The sequence below is a fragment of the Chiloscyllium punctatum genome, chromosome 15, assembly GCF_047496795.1.
Source record: "Chiloscyllium punctatum isolate Juve2018m chromosome 15, sChiPun1.3, whole genome shotgun sequence".
Classification (NCBI taxonomy): Eukaryota; Metazoa; Chordata; class Chondrichthyes; order Orectolobiformes; family Hemiscylliidae; genus Chiloscyllium; species Chiloscyllium punctatum.
Genome location: NC_092753.1, coordinates 61,755,231 through 61,775,958, shown reverse-complemented (window position 1 = coordinate 61,775,958; position 20,728 = coordinate 61,755,231). Strand labels below are relative to the sequence as shown.

The window sequence follows — 20,728 nt, the reverse complement described above, 5'->3', positions numbered from 1 at the left end:
ATCTCCAAGACCAGATAAAATGTATCCTAGTCTGTTGAGTGAGGCAAGGGAGAAATAGCACGAATACTGACAAAAATTTTCAATTCCTCTCTGGCCACAGAGAGGTCAGACGATTTGAAGACAGCCAAAGTTTCAGATACTGTTATTCAGAAGAAAGCAAGGGATAAAGAAGGAAATTACAGGCCAGTCTAATCTTGGTGGTGGAAAAACTATTGGAGGCAATGAGGAACAGAATTAATCTGCATTTGGAGACAGGATTAACCATGAACAGTTAGCATGGTTTTGTTAAGGAGATGTTATTTCTCATCAACCTGACTGAATTTTTCAGGAAGTGACTAAGTGTATGCACAAAGGCAAAGCATTTGACAGTAAACTTGGACTTCAGCAAGGCTTCTGATCAGATCACACATGGGAGACTGGTAGCGAAGCCAACAGCCTATGGGATCTGAGGAAATCTTGCAGATTGGATCCACAATTGGCTGAGTAGTAAGTAGAGGATGATAAGGAGGTGTTTTTGTGAATGGAAGTGTGTTCAGTGGGGTTTCTGAGGCATCATTCTTGGGGCCTTTACTGTTTATAGTATATATAAATGATTTTGACTTGAATATAGAAGAGTTCATGAATAGTGCCAGTGTAAATAGTGAGAAGGATTGCAGACTACAGGAGTGTATAGATGATCTGGTCAGATGGGCTGATCATTGGCAAACTGAATTCAATCCAGATAATTGCAAAGGAACGCACTTGTGCAGGACAAACAAGGCAAGGGAACACATGATGATTGCTTAGGCTCTGGAAAGTACTGAGGATTGAAGGGACCTCTGTGTGTATGTTCTTAAGGTAGCAGGACAGATAGATGAAGTAGACATATGGATACTTTCATTTATTTGCCAGGGCATAGAGCTTAAGAGCAGGTTATGCAGGGACTGTATGAAAGGTTGCCGCAACCACAATTACAGTAGCATGTGCTACTGGGGAGGGGTGGAGGGAGGAATGGAAAGGTGTCATTGCACGGGAATAGGTACAGAGACGACTGAAGGGAACATATCAGATGTATAAATTTATAATGGGAATATATCGACAGACAGGGAGAAACCTTGCCCTTTGGTAGAGGGATTAATGACCAAGTTTTAACATAAAAAGGTGCAGGAGGCTTATTAGGGATAAGAGGAAACTTTACTTAAACCTAGAGGAGAGTGGGAATCTGGAACTGACAGCCTGTAAAAGGCAGAAATCCTCATAACATTTAAGTATGTAGATGTGCACTTGTGATAATGAAGGCCATTAGAATATTTAAGTGGTGGTTTCTGACAGGCACAGACTCAATGGGCTAGAAGACTTTCTGTCCTGTAGACCTCTAACTATTACCCTTTACATTCAATGGCATTATCACTGCTGAATCCCCAAATCTCAACATCCAACAGGTTACAATGACCAGAAATTGAACTAGAATATTCATTTACATACTATGGTTTTATAGCGGATCAAAGACTAGGAATTCAGTGATTATGAATTCACCATCTGACTATCAAAGACTTGTCCATAAGACACAAGTCAGGAGTGTGTTGGTATACTCTCCACCAGACTGGGTGGTACAGATCTAACAACATTCAAGAAGCTCAACACAATCCAGGACAAAAGGTTCACTTGAATGACACTCCACCCACCACTTTCAGCCTTCAATTTCTTCAGCACTGATGCACAGTGGCAGTATGTACCATCTACATGATGCAGTAATTCAGAAGTCTCCACTGACAACACCTTCTACCACAGAAAAAGTAGTGCAGCAGATATATAACATCACTATCTGCAATTTCCTCTCCAAGACTCTCACCATTTGGATTTGGAAATCGATCATTCCTTCACTGTCATTAGGTCAAGACCTAGAAATTTCTTCCTGGCAGCATTGTGGGTGTTTCTACACTTTAAGGATGACAATGATTCAAGCACATAGCTCACCACCAACACCACCTCAAGGGCAATTAAGGATGAACAATCAATGCTGGTCTAATCCAGTGAGGCTGATACCCCTTAAATGAAGAATAAAATTCCAATTTTCTGTTCATCCATTCCCTGCAAAATGTTTCTACCAAGTCTGAATAATTCAAATATAACAACTGAACATGGAAATGACCTCCGGGCTTTTCAACATTTAAATCATTCTGTGATCCAAGAGTGAATCAAATAACTAAAATTCCATTAAACTCCATTTACAATTAAAACAATTCATGAGTAGAATCAACTTCAAGATGCTCAGGATTATAACTGCTAATGAAAGCTTCTATAAATATATTGTCCTCTTAATTACATAAAGTACTTTCCAAACATTAATTTATGTTTGGAAAATCTTTAAATATTTAAGCATCAATATGTTACATTATGGAGTACTAATATTATACTTTTAAATACTGTTTAGTTTTCAAATCTTGAACCTGAGTAATGCAGAATTAGCATAAGCACACCAAGTTTTTTCACCATCTAAGATCAAGCAGTGAGAGCATTGTTGTTAATAAGTACTATGAACTCAAAATAAAAAATAGAATTACATCAAATGCAGCATAAACTATGTTTTCACCTTTGGAAAGAAGTTTCCGAAATTTCTGTGTAGCAGCCAGCTGCTGTTCTGAATTGTTAGAAAAAATCATCTGGACCATATCTGACGTGATTACTCCAGTCTGCACATGAATGAAAAAAAGAATCAGAATTGCTATAAAAATTATTCATTCAACATCTTCACAAATATGAACTGCACAGTGTTACACCTAAGCTAGGCTTAAATTTTCTCATTCACAATCATCTTGATACAAAGTTTGATATTTTAACTTGCTACATTTGGAAGACATAATATAGTAGATAACGTCCTCAAAACTATCTTAATTTATCAAAATGGATTACTTTGGGAGGTGCAGCCAATTCTCATTTAGCGAAAGGTCAAAAGGTCAAAAAATAAGTTAAGGACAAATTAATCTTGTTTGTGTCGTGAGAACTTCTGATCTTTTCAAAAGAATGCTATCGGATAGTTAATATTTTTCAATGAGTGAAGCCTCAGTTGTAGACTTGTCCATACCGATCCAAAATAAAAGATACCTCCAAAAACCCAAGCATCTTACTACCAAAAAGCTTATAAGAGGTACTTGAAATCCAGATCTTCAGATAGCAGGATCATCATCAGAACCAGGATGAATTATAATCTTTGTAGAACATTCACCAGTTACTCAGTAACCCAAAATGTAGATAAGAACACAAGTACTGGCAGCTGTAAGTGGCAATTTAGGCCCTTGAGCACTATCATAGCTGATCTCATCTCAGCTTCAACTCCACTTCCTTGCCCACTCTCCATTACCCTTTACTCAAGACTTTTTTTAAAATTAGTAATATCTCCTCTTGCACCCAAAGCCCCAATATCACACCTGAGGTAATGAATTTCACAGATTCACATCCCTTTGACAGAAGTAATTTCTCACGTTTTAAATCTGCTACTCCTCAATGCACTGGGAAATAATAGTAAAGGGAGGCGCATCTATTTACCAGACTGTAGAATTCTCAAGACAAGCTCAAGAGAGAAAGACAACATCAGCAACAAACTCAAAGTAGTGTTGGAGACCGACTTCAGAGTATTTCAAATACATGTGTGCTCTTTTGATAGAATAAAAAAAGGATTCATATCTTTACTTGAAGGAAATGTAGGATAAAAACTGATCTAACTTTTCTAACTTTTCTACCAAAGTTGAATATTTCACCAGGCTTGAAACACTGCTTTCCCCTCTACAGATGCTGCCAGACCTGCTGAGTTTCTTGAACAATTTTTGTTTTCATGATACAAATAGCTGCGATGTTTGTATTCCCAGCAAAAAACATGTACATTTGTTTGTCCTTACGGATTTTGTCTTTATGTTTACAGGTGAACAGGTGGTCATTTTTCCTCCTGTGGATAAATTAGATTAGGTTCCCTACAGTGCGGAAACAGGCCCTTCAGCCCAACAAGTCCACACTGACTGCCCGAAGAGTAACCCACCCAGTCCCATTCCCCTCTGACTAATGCACCTAACGCTGTGGACAATTTAACATGGCCAATTCACCTGACCTGCACATCTTTGGACTGTGGGAGGAAACCGGAGCACCTGGAGGAAACCCACGCAGACACAGGGAAGATGTGCAAACTCCACACAGACAGTCGCGTCACAGTGGCACAACACAGTTACCACTGCTGCCTCACAGCACCAGAGACCCGGGTTAAATTCCTGCCTCAGGCAACTGTCTGTGTTGAGTTAGCACATTCTCCTCGTGTCTGTGTCGGTTTCCTCCCACAGTCCAAAAGTGTGCAGGTTAGGTGATTTGGCCTTGCTAAGTTGCCCGTAGTGTTAGGTGTAGGGGAATTGGTCTGGGTGGGTTGCGCTTCGGCGGGTCGGTGTGGACTTGTTGGGCCGAAGGGCCTGTTTCCACACTAAGTAATCTAATCTAATGAGGCAAATTAATTAGCGCTATTTACATGTATCCCAAAATTAAATGAAAACCTGAAATGGAAGTTGTTGTGGACCTCAACATTCATGAATGCAGCAATATGACCAACAAAAACAAACTCAGACTTCCCATATTGTAATACACAGAACAAATCATTTGGCCTATCATGCTGGCTAAAGCATATAACTTTGTAAAGGTTAACTCTTTACATTCATTTGTGGTGTGCTCACAAGGGGAGGCTGGTGTCAAATCACCATGCATACATACTGATAACTACAAAGATCACTTCATACATTTCAGTGATTAACATAAGTTTTAAGAAAACAGTTTCAAATATTTCAAACATGATAGAATTCCACATGATAGTGCTTTTAAAAGTGCACACAGTTTTGAAAGGAACTGTGAAAGTGTCAAAGTGTGTTTGAAAAAGTGTTCAGAGTCTTTTTCAATGACCTTGCATTTATAATCTGTAGATCAACAACCTTAACCAAATCAGTGCTTTCAAAAGCAGTTGTCGGACAGTATGAGCGATTTAAATTATTTACTAAGCTACTTCCATATATTCCTCAGTATATTACAATACATAGATGGCAGCAGTAAACAAAGTTGCTGGAGGAAGGTGAAACTACATATTAATTTACTCAAATCACAATTTACTAAAGAGATAGTGCATAAATTTGCAAGCTCAGTTGTCTTTTGGTCAGATGGGAGCATGTTAGAGATGCATTACTTACCAAAGCCATATCCATGTTTACTTGCGACTCATGGAATCCACTATCACTCATTACCTCATCTTCTTCCTCTTCCTGCTCGGTATGTGTGACATTTCTACGTTTGAATAGCTAAAGGAACAAGAAACAAACATTAAACAACTGGATAGCAGAAAGGACAGAATTAATTTATGGTCATTGTAGTTGAGATATCATCCAACATTTTAGCACTTTGAACAAAAGGAATTGTAATCAGATACATAAAATGTACAGAATAGCAAATACAGAACTACAGATCAAGTTAGGATGCTTATAATTTTAGGAAACAGTATCTAAATTATTTCTAATAGAATGAGAAAAAAGGTAAGCATTTATTCTTTCAAGCTTGCTCCATTATTCAATACAGTTATGGCAAATCTACCTCATTTTCCTGAGCCATTCTTCATATCCTCTAGTATCTAAAGATAGATGGCTCTCTGACTTGGATACACAGTAAGATTCTAAAGATTATGGAGGCTGAGTCAAGAAATTCCTTTTTATCTCAATGGCTGACATTCTTTGAGACTGTGACACCTAGTTTTACACCTTGGTAAAAGTCCTTCCAGCATTTACCCTTACAATCCCCTTAAGAATGAAGAACAGGTGATCTCCTTGAACCATGAAACAAACTTGGAGGGAAACTTAACCTGCAGAATTTCTTGACTCAGTCTCAATAATCTTTGGAATCTTTGGGTGTATCCAAGTTAGAGAGCTATCTTTAGATATTAGAGGGTATGAAGAATGGAGCAGGAAAATAAGGTAGACTTGCCATAACTGTATTGAATTATGGAGCAAGCTTGGAAGGATAAATGCTTACCTTTTTTTAATTCTATTACAAATAACTCAGATATAGAATTTCACCTTATAGGAGAAATTGTGTCTCAAAGCAGCACAACTTTCCTCAAAGATAAACGTGAGCAATACACAATATTTTAATCATCAGCAAAAATTGTCAGCTTTGCTATTGTTATGTTTTGGAGGCAGCTGTTCACCAATAGGTCTGCAGTCTTTAATGAGCATTGAAATCGTGACACAGTCTCCTGCCCTTTTCCCCAGAATCCTGAATACAGTATTTCTATTTAAAATAAGAATCTAACATGCCTTGAAAAGGTTTAATTGAACCTGCCTCCACTCCACTTAAAAGCAATGCATTCTAGATTGTGATCATTCACCGAGTGGAAAAGATTTTTCTCACATCACACTTTCTTCTTTTGCAAATTCTATTATTTGTACCCTCTGGTTTTTGATTCTTTTGAGGGGGAACAGTTTCTCCCCATTTAGTCTGTCTAAATACTCGTGATATTGAAAACTTCATTCAAGTCTCCCTTTGGCCTTATCTCCAGAACTGGAGGTTCCTTATCCCTGGAAAAATTCTCTTCTACACTTCCTGCAATATGATCATATCCTTCCCGTAGCATAGTGCCCAAAGTGAGATACTATTTCAGCACAACTTCCTTGTTCCCATACATTATATTCCTATTAATAAAGCTTTCGAAACAGCATGCTTTATTAACTCCTTGCTCTACTTGTCGAGTCACCTTTCATGTCTTATGCACATATACGACCCTGATCTTTGCTCCTGTACTGTTCAGCATAGCGCCCTTTATTTTATGGCTGACTTCTACCAAAATATCATGTAACATGACTGTGGATTGAACTTCAACCACTTAACTATGTACTCAAACAATTTGTCAACACCTTTCTGAAATTTTACACAGTCCTCTTTATATGTTACATCGTTTCCAAGATTTGAATCATTCACAAATTTGGAAATTGCTCTTGCACACAAGTTCTTGATTATTAATGTGCACCAGGAAAAAGGGTCCCAAACCCACCATTAGGGATCTACACTCCAAACTTTTTGCAGCTCAAACACGTCCAACAACTGCCTCCATTTATAAATCCCCTTTGTAATCTCCAAACAGTTGTTTCTTGATATTACATGGAGTACACCGACTGACTGAAGATTGGTCTGTGATGATGGGGTGATGAAAATCTACTTGACAGTCTATGTCGTTTAAAACTAAATCAACCTGGTCAGTCATGGTGTTGCCAAGCTAATCTCGGCATTGGATGCTGATGTCCTGCCCCTAGAGACCATTTCAGTGCTTTCTTCAGTGGTGTTCAACATGAGGATAGATTGGGATTGATACCTGGCATCCAGTCAAATGCAGACATGGAAACCTCTTATTGATTACCATAAGACATTGTGGTACAGACTCAATGTTGAAGACTCCCAGGGCAACTTCTTCCAACTCTACAGGGTTTGAGGTTGCTGAAAGGACAGGACGGTGATTGCATTAGCCGGGACATAGCCACAGAATCTTATTGCATGTTACAGACAGACAATGACTATGTCAGGCTGTTGCTTGACTAGTTTGCGAGATACCAAGCCCAATTTTGGCACTTGCCCCCAGATGTAGGTAAGTTGGATTTTGTAGGCCAACAAATTTGACTTGCCTTGGCTGTCTCTGGTCCCTATGACTATGCCAGATAGTCCTTATTCTATTTCTTTCTTCAGACGTTTGAGGGGTCAAATGTGGAGATTGGTGGCTTGTTATGCAATTTCAGAGGGAAGGTGAAGTCAATGAGACTTACAGCAAGTGGAGTCACAAGTAGGCCAGATCAGGTAATAGTTTTACATTATCTTCCAAAATTGACATGAGTGAATCATCTTGGTCTCTCATTGCAAGACGTTTCTTTCCAGATTTCATACCCCCCCCCCCCCCCCCCCCCAAAAACTCCACCAAATGCTATGGTTGAATTTGAACTTTGGTCACCAGATCAAGGAAGTGGATACTGAAAAGGCTACAGACCCTGACAACAATCCACATTGGGTTCCACAACTAGCCACACCCTCAGTCAAGCTGCCAGTGTATGTACAAGACTGACATCTACCCAACAATGTGAAAGGTTGCCCAAATATGTTTGAACACAAACAGCAGGGCAAATCCAACTCTGCCAATTACCACCACATTCATACAGTCATATAGCATGGAAAAAGATCCTTTGGTCCAACCAGTCCACGCCAAACTAAACTAGACCCACCTGCCTGTGCTTGGCCCGTATCCCTTCTAAACCTTTTTCTATTCATTAACTTATCCAAATGACTTTTCAGCATTGTTAATGTACCTCCATCTACCACTTCCTCTGGCAGTTTATTCCATACACTAACCACACAGTTTAAAAAAAACTTGCCCTCATCTCTTTAAAATCTTTCTCCTCTCACCTTAAAAATATGCCTCCTAGCTTTGAACTTCCCCACCCTTGGGAAAAGACCCTTGTCATTCACTTTATCTGTGCTCCTTATGATTTTATGAATTTCTGCAAAGTAACCTCTCACCACCTCTAAAGAAAGAAATCTTAGCCTTTCCAGTCTGTTTTACGCATTTCAAACCCTCCACTTCCACCAACGTCCTGGTAAATCTTTTCTGAACTCTCTCCAGATAAATAATATCCTTCCTATAACTGGGCAACCAGAACTACACAGGCCACTCGTGAAGAGGTCTCACAACGTCCCAACCTCTATACTCAAAAAAGGCCTAAGTAATGAAGGTAGGCAGACTAAACGCCTTAACCAGTCTATGTACCTGTGATGCAGTTTTCAAAGAATTATATATCTGAACCCCTAGGTCTCTTTCTTCTACAACATTACCCAAGGCCCTACCATTAATTGTATAAATCCAGTCCTTGTTTGTATTACAAAAATGCAATACCTTGCATTTATTCAAATTAAATGCCATCTGTCACTCCTCAGCCCATTGCCCCAATTGATCAAGATCTCTGTCATCTTAAATAACCTTCTTCACTGCCCAATATACCACCAATTTTGGTGTCATCTGCAAACCTACTGTCTCCTATATTCTCATCCAAATCATTTACATAAACAACAAAAGTGCACCAGTACCAATCCCTATGGAACACTGCTGGTTACAGACCTCCAGCCCTTTATCACCACCCGCTGACACCTGCCGTAAAGCCAATTTGTATCCAATTGACAAGGTCAATTAGTCCACCCTGTAGTCAACCTTTGAGAAGGTTTCAAAGTCCAAGTAAACATCTACTGCTCTGTTCTTAATCTTTTTGCCACAGTAATGGAAGGCGCCATTTTTCTATCTTTTTGCTATTTAAAAGACACTCCTTGGCTGCAGTCTCTCAATCAAACTTGTAGTTTTCCTGTGATGTCACTGATTACTTTTTCAAAACTGAACCAACTTCATTGTAAATGCATCTCCCACTGGCGCTAATCTCTCGGGTCCCCCAGAATAAACGATGCCTTGGAATCCTGTCCTCTCTTTCCCAAGAATGGGGCCACTAAACTTGAAAATCTTATCAATTTTCAATTGGAATTACACAGTATACACAGTAGAACAGGTCATTCAACCCAACTGTTCATGCCAGGTTTACTTTCCTCTGGAGTATCATTCCATCTTTTCAGTTCTAACTACCAGAACCAGATATTCTTTTCTACTTTGTGTTTGTATAGCCATCCTATACATACAACTACTGTATATTACTCACTTCACCCATTTGCTGTTGTAATTAGTTTCAGATTCTCATAATTCTGAAATAAAAAACTTTGAATTCCCTATAGGATTACGTAGTCCGAAGATGAGATGCTGTTCCTCCAGTTTGCATTGAGTTTCCAACACAAGGCATGTTACAGCCTGCCGGTCTCAACATTGAATTCAACAGCTTTGGATGATTATCCCATCTCAACCCGTGTCTTCATTCTGCTGCGTAATTTTATTTCATGTATTTTATTTTAAATTTTTTTTTGTTGTACCTCTTATTTCTCGATTGTCTCTTCCTCTTGCTCCCCACTCTCATCATCTTTGCTACCCTTCTCCCCTGTTTTCCATTTTGCCTCTGCTTCACCCATTCTCCACCCCCCCCCCCCCCCAATATTTTGTCACATAGCTTCATCCTTGGTCATTCACAGCTCCTAATCTCCCTATGCTCTGTCATTATCACCTCTTTATTGCTACCTTTGCTTCTGGAGCCATGACCCTCCACCTCTCAGCCTAGTAGAAATACCTCCCTATTTCTCCTTTTTTTAAAAGCTTTGACAAAGGGTCAGTTAGACTGAAACGACAGCTCTTTTCTTTCCTTACAGATGCTGCCAGACCTGCTGAGATTTTCCAGCATTTTCTCTTTTGGTTTCAGATTCCAGCATCTGCAGTAATTTGTTTTTATATTATGAGAGATGAGTGAGCGAGTCTTGGTATAAAGATAGATATGGGTAACAAGTGTTTTAGATGACTTGAGATTTACAGAGTGAGAAGATTCCAATGCTTCCTGGGCAGCCTTCTATAAGTGTAGAAGTGATGAAGCACAGAGGAGGATTTCTGCAAAAGATGGGCTGAGATTAGGTACAATGACAAGTGGGATGGAAGCAGACTTTATTGCAAAAGATACTAATTAAGAAGCTCAGTGGGAGGCTCAATAAACTGTCAGGTTTGTGAATAGCCTTGTTTAGCCAGGGACAGTTATCAAGAAGAATGTAGAAAGTCAGTGTTGATGGTATGAAGTTTGCGACAAAGAATATAAGACAACCACTGCAGTCGTCCAAGTGCTTAAGATTGGGGGGTAAAAGAACAAGAGATCATGCAATATCAAATATTGGATGAACAGACTGACTGAGGTAGTGGAGAGTGGAAAACCTGCTAGCATTACAATAATTAATAATAATTTACAACATATTTTATATCTTTAAAGCACAAACACCAGGAGGAAAGATGATCCAAATATGGCAAAACAAGAAATTAAACAGTTTTAGGCCAAAAGTAGAAGGTTCATAGAGTTGCCAAGAATAGTGAGTCCAATAATTTGTATCATTTTAGAATTCAAAAGTGAATTAAGAAACTGTCAAAGAAACAACAGAATATGAAAGTAAACTGTCAAGAGCTCAGTAAAATATTCTATTCGTATGAAAAATAAAAAGAAATTAACAGAACAAATGTGGACTCACTACAGGCATAGGCAGGAGGCTATATAATGGGGGGAAAGAAATGGCAGACTAAAAAACTTTATCATAATGAAGAAAAACAAAGTGTCCTCTGAATACTACAGAACTAAGGGACTAATGAGTATGAGGAGCTGAAAGAAGTGAGTAATATTGGAGAAACTAATGGAATTGAAAAATTGACAAACCCTGGGTATAATCCAGATAATCTAAACAATTTAGATTACACAGTACTAAAAAACAAGATAGAGATTGTGAGTGCGTTAGTATTAATCTGCCAAAATTCAGATTCTGAATGATTCTTGCAGACTAGAAGATAGCAAACTTAATCCAGTTATTTAAGAAATGAGGGAGTTATGGATCAAAAGACTTGTCAGTCTGACATCAGGAGCAGCATTCCCTCCAATTTTCTTTCCAGATGCGCAGACCTAAGAGATTTGTGTGTGGCAGCAACTTCTGGAACGGGGTGTCAATATCATGAATGGAATGCCGACAGTGGTGGCTGTTCAAGGGACCTTGGAGCAGCTGCATGTGCAGCCTAGAGGGAATGTTGGTCAGTACGAAAGTTTCTAGAATTTATTATTGTGATAGCCTGCAAAGTCTGTACAGCGAAAATAAAGTGATATGATTGAGCAGAATTTATAATAAAGAAATTATGTTGAACAAACCTGTAGAATTGATATAACTAACAGAACAGACAAGCAGAAAACAGTGGATGTGGTGTATTTAGATTAGATTAGATTAGATCACTTACAGTGTGGAAACCTTTCAATAAGGTCTCTCTCAGTATTTGGCTCAAGGGATCATAGATAACATTGGCATAGATTGAGAATTGATCAATGGGCTAAAAATGGTAGAAGCATATAGATTATCCTCAGCTTGGCAGATTGTGACTAATTTAGTACTACAAAGATTAATGCTTGGGCTCCAGCTAACCACAAATTTTATGTGGGACCAAATATAGCATTTCCAAGTTTCCCAATCTCTCACAACTAAACAGGAATGCGAGTTGTGAGGGGGTTGCAAAGAGGCTTCAAAGAAATTTACTCAGGTTAACTGAGTGGATAAGAACATGGCATTGAAAAATGCCAAGTTATCACTTGTTACGAAAGACAAATGCAGAACATTTCTTAAAAATGACCTGAGTGTTAGCAGCAAGGCTTCCTTGGATATTAAGTCACTGAAACTAATATGCAGCTGCAATAAGCAGACATAAATGATATTCTGACTTTTAAGCGTCTTGTGGCACAGTGGTAGTGCCCCTACCTCTGGGCCAGTAGGTCCCACCTGTCCCAGAGGCATCTTATAACATGTCTGGACAAGTTAATTACACTGCCTTTTATTACAAGAGGATATGGACATAGATGCTAATTAGTTTTGCTGCAATTGTATGGAGCCATGCAATACAATTAGAATACCATGTACAGTATTTGATCCTTCATTCAAAAAAAAAAGGTTACTTACCATTCGAGAGAATGCAAAGGTATAGCAGACTGACTTGTAGGATAATGGGATTGTCCTTGAGGACAGAATGAGTTACTTGAAATTGGAATAATGAGAAGTGGTCTCACTGAAGCTTGCCAAATTCTTATGTCCTTCTTACAATGACTTTCTCCTAGCTGGGAGGAGATGAAGGCCCAGAAACAGAGGGAAGTCTTGGAATAAAAGAGGTAGCCAATTTGGGACAGATATTCAGAATCTTTTCCAATGGGAGGGTGGTGAAACTTAGCAACTTCCAGAGACATGTGAAGACTCAGTAATAGAGCACATTCAAGATAGAAATGGATAGATTTCTAGATATTAAAAATATCAAGGATAATGCAGGAAAATGGTACTGAGGTAGATCAGCCACAATCTAGTTGAATGGAAGAAGAAACTTCAATGGCTGAAAGGCCTACTCCTACTTCTTAGATTCGTTTATGATGATGCTGCTAAGCAGAAGAGTCGTGGAGATTTTCTAGAGTGAACGTTTGTTTTCACCCTAAGTGCTGGCCTCGAGATACTCTAAGAGTAATTGGTTTTACACTTGCCAATCAGAGTGGTTCCACAAAGCTGGACAATGGAAGGTATGGCACTTACAGGATATATGATCAACCATTTTCAAGGCTGAGGAGTGACAGTGCACCACTGCTTGGGAGTTTGGTGAAGGCAATTTCAAGGCTTCACGTTAATGAAATCGCCAAATAAAAGTGGAGAATTGTTTACAAATGTGGGCAAAAACTTGGCAGATTGAATGTAGTGTTGGAAAATGTGATCTTATGCACTTTGGCAGGAAGAACAGAAGAGAAGAATATTTAAATCGAAAAGGACTGCAGAATACACCAGAGGGGGATTTGGGAGTTCTTGCGCATTGAAATCACAATAAAGCTACCAGCCAAGTTCAGCAGGCAAATGGAATGTATAAAATTATAGCACATTTGTTAAAACTGTGCAAGACACTAGTCAGACCAAAGCTGTGATACTGTGAACAGTTAGGACTGCATTGAGGAATTTTTTTCTCCCTGGGTGAAGTGAATATGTAGAACTCTTTACCATCGAGACAGATTTTTAATCAGTAAGGGAATCAAGGATAATCAAGGATTAAATCTACCTGTTCCTCACGTTTCTGTTTCCGTAGTTGTAACCCTTCCTCTTCTCGTCGCCTTCTCATCTCATCAGGATTGAGAGAGTTGTTTTTGTAGCTCTTCAGCCGAAAATTTTCTTTTCCTGCACTTAACATGGTGTTAAGCAATCTGCAAAAAGACATTTATGAAAAGATTAAAGTCACTTCAACCATGCTTTGCTTGCCATAGTGGTGACCTTGGTGCCACAAAATGTTCCCTTTTAGCAATGCTACAGAGGAACTGATCCTTGAAAATTAAAATTAAAGCAATTCACCAAACACCAATATTACATCAGTTAAGAAAAAGCCAAGCTAATAATTGCTAGACAGCCTGAAATGTGAAAGCAAACCTTCTGAATAAAATATCAATGTAAACTGTACTGGTAAAGTTGCAAAATTAAATTTGCAATTGCCAGTTACTGCACATCAAGATATTGTCCAAGACCTGCTGCCTTTCTGTAATACAAAATGCTGGGAATATTAAGCATGTATAACAAAAAAGTTAATGTTTCAGGTTGAGGAGTCTTCTTTCCAACTGAGAAATTCCAGCATCAGTAGTATTATGCACGTGATTTTGAAAGGATACACTCACTCAATATGCTTTGAAATTGTCTCGAGATCTACAGCATAGAAAAAGGCCCATCACATCTGCACTGGTCAAAAAGAGCTATGAAATTATTCTAATCCTATTTTGTAGCACTTGGCCATAGCCTTCAAGCCTTGGCATCACAAGTGGACATTTAAATACTACCTAAATATGTCTGCCTCTACCTCTCACAGGTAGTGAATTACAGATCCCACCAACATCTGGATGGGAAAGGTTTTCCTCACACCACCTCTTCTGCCTCTTTCCATAATTCTATGACCCCTGATCATTGACCTTTCCCTCAAGGGGAAAACTTTATTCCTGCCTATGTCCCTCAAAACTTCACATCTCTTAAATCATGTCCCTCTCCTCCCCTTCCCCATCTCAGTCTCCTCAGCTCTGAGGAAAACTGGCCCAACCTCTTCAGCCCAGGCAATATCCTGGTAAACCTCATGTGTGCCATCTCAAGCATAATCATATCCCTTCTATAATGTGGATTCAGGACTGCACACAATACCTAGTTGTGTCCAATCACTTTATACAGCTCCAGCATAACCTCCCTACTGTTCAGCTTGATGTCTCAGCTAAATAAAGGCAAACTGACCATAAGCATTCTTAACCACTTTATTCACTTGTCCTAACACCTTAAAGCATCAGAGTACATGCACATCAAGGTCCCTTTATCTTCAAAGCTTCCCAGCGGTCTACCTTTCATCATGTATTCCCTAGCCTTGTTTGAGTTGTTTAAGTGCATCACCTCACCTTTATCAAGGCTGAATTCCATTTACCATCGATCAGTAATCTAAGGCTATCCTCCTCACTATTTACACCCCACCAACTGATCAACCTTTCTACATTTAAATCTAACATTTATATAAATCACAAACAGCCAGGGCATCAACAAGACCCTACTGGGCAACAGACACCCAGCCAGGAAAGCATCACTCCATCTCCCACTGCTTCTGACCACTCAGCTAATCATGGTTTCAACTTGCCAAATCTCCTTGAATCCCAAGGGCTTATTGAAGCCCAAATAGACTATATCAAATGATTTGCTTTCATGTACACATTTGTTCACCTCTGAAAAATTCAGATTGGTCAGACATGAATTCCCCATAACAAAATCTTGCTGACTGTTCTTGATTAATCCAGGCCTCTACAAATGCAAATTAATTCTGTCCCTCAATTGCTTCCAATAGTTTTCCCCACCACTGACGGGAGTCCGACTGGCATGTAGTTTCCTGGTTTATTCCTTGCTCCCTTCTGGAATAATGGCACCACATTAATTATAGGAGGACTGGAGGGGAGAGGGGAACTAAAAATGTTTAAAAGCACACCTATTTCCTCCCTGTCTCATTCAACACCTTAAGACACATTTGGATTATAAAAATCATCCAATCAATTGTCTATTCTTTAGATGTTTTCTCTTTCTCTCTTGTAAAGTTCCAATTTCTTTGTAACTGGATGAATTTGAGGAGTATCACAGATCCTGTGCTATTAGTTTGAGGACCCTCCAAGCAATTACTGAATGTTAATATATGCCTTGATTCAGTCCTTTGAGATAAGGGAAAGCCAGATCAATAGATTAGATTCAATTCAATTCCCTACAGTGTGGAAACAGGTCCTTCGGCCCAACAAGTCCACACCGACCCTCCAGATAGCAACCCACCCAGACCCATCCCCTGCATTCACCCCGGATAATGCACCTAACACTACGGGCAATTTAGAATGGCCAATTCACCTAACTTGCACATCTTTGGACAGTGGGAAGAAACCAGAGCACCTGGAGGACATGGGGAGAATGTGCAAACTCCACACAGACAGTTGCCCGAGGCGGGAATTGAACCAGAGTCCCTGGCGCTGTGAGGCAGCAGTGCTAACCACTGACCCACCGTGCCATCCAAGAGATATGAAAGGAATTGAGTGCGGGGCAGGGGATGCAAATTGATTTAGAAGATAATTGGAGCAGACTCATCTGGAATATAAATTTGGTTTGGATCAGTAGGATGCTAGACGTGCATCACAAAAACAGACCATTCTAAGTAAATCTAAGTCTAGACAGCAGAAAACAGAATTAGTGTTAGAGGAATCGTTCATGCTGGCAGGCAAAAAATTCTCTTGCTTTTGTGCAGTTGCCAGAGACTGTAGATTTAACTTCAGTTGGACTCTGAGATCCTGCCAGATAATTCAAAACTTTTACACTTGCATTTTGAATTTCTAGTTACCCCAGTAATTGAGCAGTTTCAACACTGCACAAGTTCTTGCCAAATGGCTCTGGAAGTAAATATAGCTAACATCCAATGAATGGCCTCCTCAAAAAAAAATCTTAAACAGATTAGTCATACATGACCTGTCAACTGAATACCAATTCTGATTAGTTTAAAAAAAAAGTCCATTGGTACGCCTGTAATGATATATCCCCAAAGTTTTCTCAAAACAGATAATAAACTGGTAGTTACTTGATTTTAAAAAAAATCCTCCTTTTTAAATAATGGAATGGCATTTGAAATTTGCCATGCTTATTCATCAGTCTGGCCAAAACCAAACCTGAAAGCATTTTATATCTTAGTTTCAGTGAAGCTTGCAAACATTAAAAATCAAGGCCATCATCTTGGTGTTGAACCCCAGAAGACGGGAGAGATACTAAATGAATATTTCACACCAGTTTTTTTTTGAAAAAGCAGTGGAGAAAGAAAGAAGCTAGAGAACAAGGAAATAACTAATATTTTAAAAACCATTCACATTACGGAAGAGAAAACTCTGGAGGTATACAACACTACCCAAGGTCCTACCATTAATTGTATAAGCCCTACCCTTGTTTGTTGTACCAAAATACGATACCTCGCATTTATCCAGATTGAACTCTTTCTGCCTCTACTCAAGGAAGGGACCAAAACTGTATGCAATACTCCAGATGCAGTCACACTAATGTTCTGTACCATTATTAGGGTAGGACAGGATGGAAGTGAAGCAAAGCAAAGCATATGATATATAGAGACTAGTTGCAGCTTAGTATTGATTTAGTATTGCATTCTCTTTTGCCTACTTTCTCATACATGACGTTTAATCCATTTTGAACCAGCAAAGAGGTTAATCAGTGGAGTGCATACCTCTCACCATGATGTGCTAACTCAAACTTTATTGGTTTAGTGTTGATCCTTGAGGATATTCCTCATTAAATCTGCAGTTATAGAGCATCAAAAACAAAAAAAATCTGTTTATTCAGAGTTTCTCAGATAAACATAGAACAATCTGTTCAGGTTAGCTTGGTTGGCTGGTTGTGATGCAAACTAATGCCAATAGTATGGGTTTGATTCCCACATTGGCATAAGTTACCATGGAGGACTCTCCTTCTCAACATTTCCCCTTGGCCCCTCAAGCTTGCTCATCGATTCAATAGGATCATGGCTGATCCAACATTCCTACCTCTTCCCCTGTAATCTTTGATTCTCCTACTGATCAAGAAGTGTTTTCAGTTCTTACTCAAACCTAAATATTTATTCTTTGCATTTCATAATGAACTGGCCTCACTTGTGCAAATTAATACAGATGCTAGGAAGAATTTTGACCCTCCGAACAAAAGACGGAACAACTTCAGGTCAGTTCTGAACCATGAAAGCAAAATGCTTATATATTTTTAAGAACAATTTGCTCTCATCTGATCTGGTGGGTGAGTAAAAATTTGCAAAAATCCATAATCTGCTATGATCTTCATCCTAAGTATCACAGATTTTGGGCATTAGGCCTATGATAGAAACATAACTAGACTAATTTAACCACAAAATAAGATAAATAAATTCATAACAAGAGAATAATGTTAATCATATTCATTAAACAATTTCATAAACTTCATCTTTTCAACCAGCAACCAAATAAAATTATGTCCAGAGTCAACACAAGGAAATAAAGACAATCCAGCAAGCCACATCATAAACACATTTGTTTTATGTTCTCCTGCTCCCTTATGCTCAGGAGAACTGCTTGCTCCATGGCCAGGCTAGCAATTTAATTTGCTCCAACTTGCTTCCTTTTCTTTCAGTCAGTCAGACTCTGAGCCAGGAAATAGGATAAGAGTAGGTCATTCATCCTGGTATTAGACCATAGCAATGGTTTATATCCAAATTCCATCTATGCACAGAGGTTTGGTTCTAAAACACTTCATACAAGCACAGATTGAAATCTTCAACTAACTTGGCTTCTGAGGAGTTAGAATGCTTTAAATTTCTATTACACTTTAGGTGAAAAATAACTTTCTGATGCAACCCTCATCACCGAGCGTTAATTCCAAAAGGTAACGTATCCTTCTATAGTGAAATATTTACTGTCATCTTTAAATCATCCTACACATTTCAATTTGATCAACCCTCTATACTAAGGGGATACAAACAGTCTTTACCACTTGAATTCAAAGTTAACACTTCCAGTCTCAAATTGAATCTGTTGACTCTGTGCATCACTCCTTTCCTGAGTCCCAGTGTCCAGAAATGAATAATGCATTCCAGATTGAGTCCAAAGTTTTGCACAACTGTAACTCAACCTTTGGATGCACTTCAGGCCCAAAATAAAAATATCAAGGTGGCAAAGCTTCCTTTCAGTTTAGAGAAGACAACAACATTTTGCAGTTCAAGTTCAGGTGAAAAAAAAAGCAAACTCAAGTGGAAAAACTGATTCTTAAAACCAAGTGAAAGTGAAATACACTAAGGTAATGTTTTGGAGAAATCTAACAATTATAATTTTCTGTCAAACTGAATAACGCTAGAGTTATAGGAAATCAGTCTAGGCAGCAATAGATTAAGTTATAACTGATCTCAATAGGTATTGTATTTTTTGACAAGTGGTAGCCAATGGAGTAGAGGCACATTGGACAACATACCCATTGTGCCCCCCCTCCGAAGATCACAGTGACAGATTGGACTATGCTACCATAAGAAATTGGTCAGCTCTTTATGTGCTTCCTTTAATTCTGTGAAATTAGGGCATGTAGAGCAAACCATCAGAAGCAGAAAGTCACATTTTCAGCCACCACTGTACGGTTTGGGACGTGGGGCAAAAATGAAATACAATCTGAATGCCTCCTATTGATAAACAGGAGTGAAACAGAATATTAGGATAACTACAATTACCTTCAGAATAGTCATATTGGATCAAAACGTCTCTCTCCCCACAGGTACTAGTAGAGTTTCTCCAGTACTTTGTAGTTACAAACCGTTTGCACTGAAAGTCAAGATTACTTTTCAGAATATTGCGACTTCAAGTGAAGCATGGTTTCCCATGGGAAGGTTAGATTCCAGAGAATAACCTTTGCCTAAAAAGCCAACATCACAGTTGAATTACTGGGTCATGCATGACATGGAAAGCTTGTGTGAGGAAAAGGTGGCTCCTTGCTTACAGAGAAGTCTTTACCAGTTTTTTGACTCAATTTCTTTAAAGTACTGTCGAATACAGTAAATATTTTTCCTATGAACCTAAAAAAGTTCCTCTATTATAGGTACAAATGGTTTAAAGCAAAGTTTACTTCAGTACCTGAGCAAAGAACTGTTTACAAAAAAGACCTTTGACTGCATGGCACCAACTCCTGTAGCACAATGGGGATCTCACTGATAAAATGAAGCAGGAATCAATCAGGATACAAGGGATATTAAAATGAGGAATGGCACTTTAAATGAGGAAAACGTTTTTTAAAAAAGGGAAATTTAAAATGAGGACTTCCTACATGCAATGAACTTGTGGAGCAATCAGATGCCAAAATTAAAATTCTACCTGGATTGGAATGGCAACCTATGTTCCAATTGAATAATTTGCATTCAGATTTCAAAGTCAAAGTTTTACCAGCTCAATTCAAAACTCCAACAGTAACTGAATGGTTCAGATAACTGTTTCTGCATAAGGAACGATGTCAAGAAGGAAAAAAAACTTATTTATTCAATTACTAATGTGAAATAGAAGGCACATTAGTGATAAACTTAGCAGCATATGTATTACCAGAATTCAGTTTCGTATTTTCCCCTTTAAAGCTGTAAAAAAAATTAAAAGAGTATTTTCTTTACACTGAAGTACAATATCAGTTAGCTACAACATGCTGCTGCAGCTTCTGATATATTGTACTATTTACTGCCAATCACATCCCAAACAGGATACTAATGAACACAGTCTCAAATGCGCTATTAATGAAATGAGGATGATATTACTTTTTAATCTGTGCAATATCATTAAGTGTCTGTGGGATCATTGTTTCTTATCAAACATTAGAAAATTAAATTATAGCAATACAAATTATTTTACTAAGAGGAATACTCAACATGTTCAAGCACTGCACAGGAGCAATTATTATTAATAAAGTGCTCTGAAATATAATCCAATTCAAGATG

General features: G+C 38.6%; 1 protein-coding gene across 1 annotated transcript in view; it reads right to left on the bottom strand.

Annotated features, from left to right (window-relative positions):
• The window catches only part of LOC140486308 (importin subunit alpha-5), a 65,961-nt gene that overhangs the window by 36,300 nt on the left and 8,933 nt on the right, over positions 1–20,728 (bottom strand). The window contains exons 2-4 of the mRNA XM_072585277.1: positions 13,763–13,904; positions 5,193–5,300; positions 2,573–2,672 (exon numbers count right to left, since the gene is read on the bottom strand). Of these exons, the coding sequence (XP_072441378.1) occupies positions 2,573–2,672; positions 5,193–5,300; positions 13,763–13,891 (337 nt within the window). The 5' untranslated portion in view covers positions 13,892–13,904. The remainder of the gene's footprint in view (positions 1–2,572; positions 2,673–5,192; positions 5,301–13,762; positions 13,905–20,728) is intronic.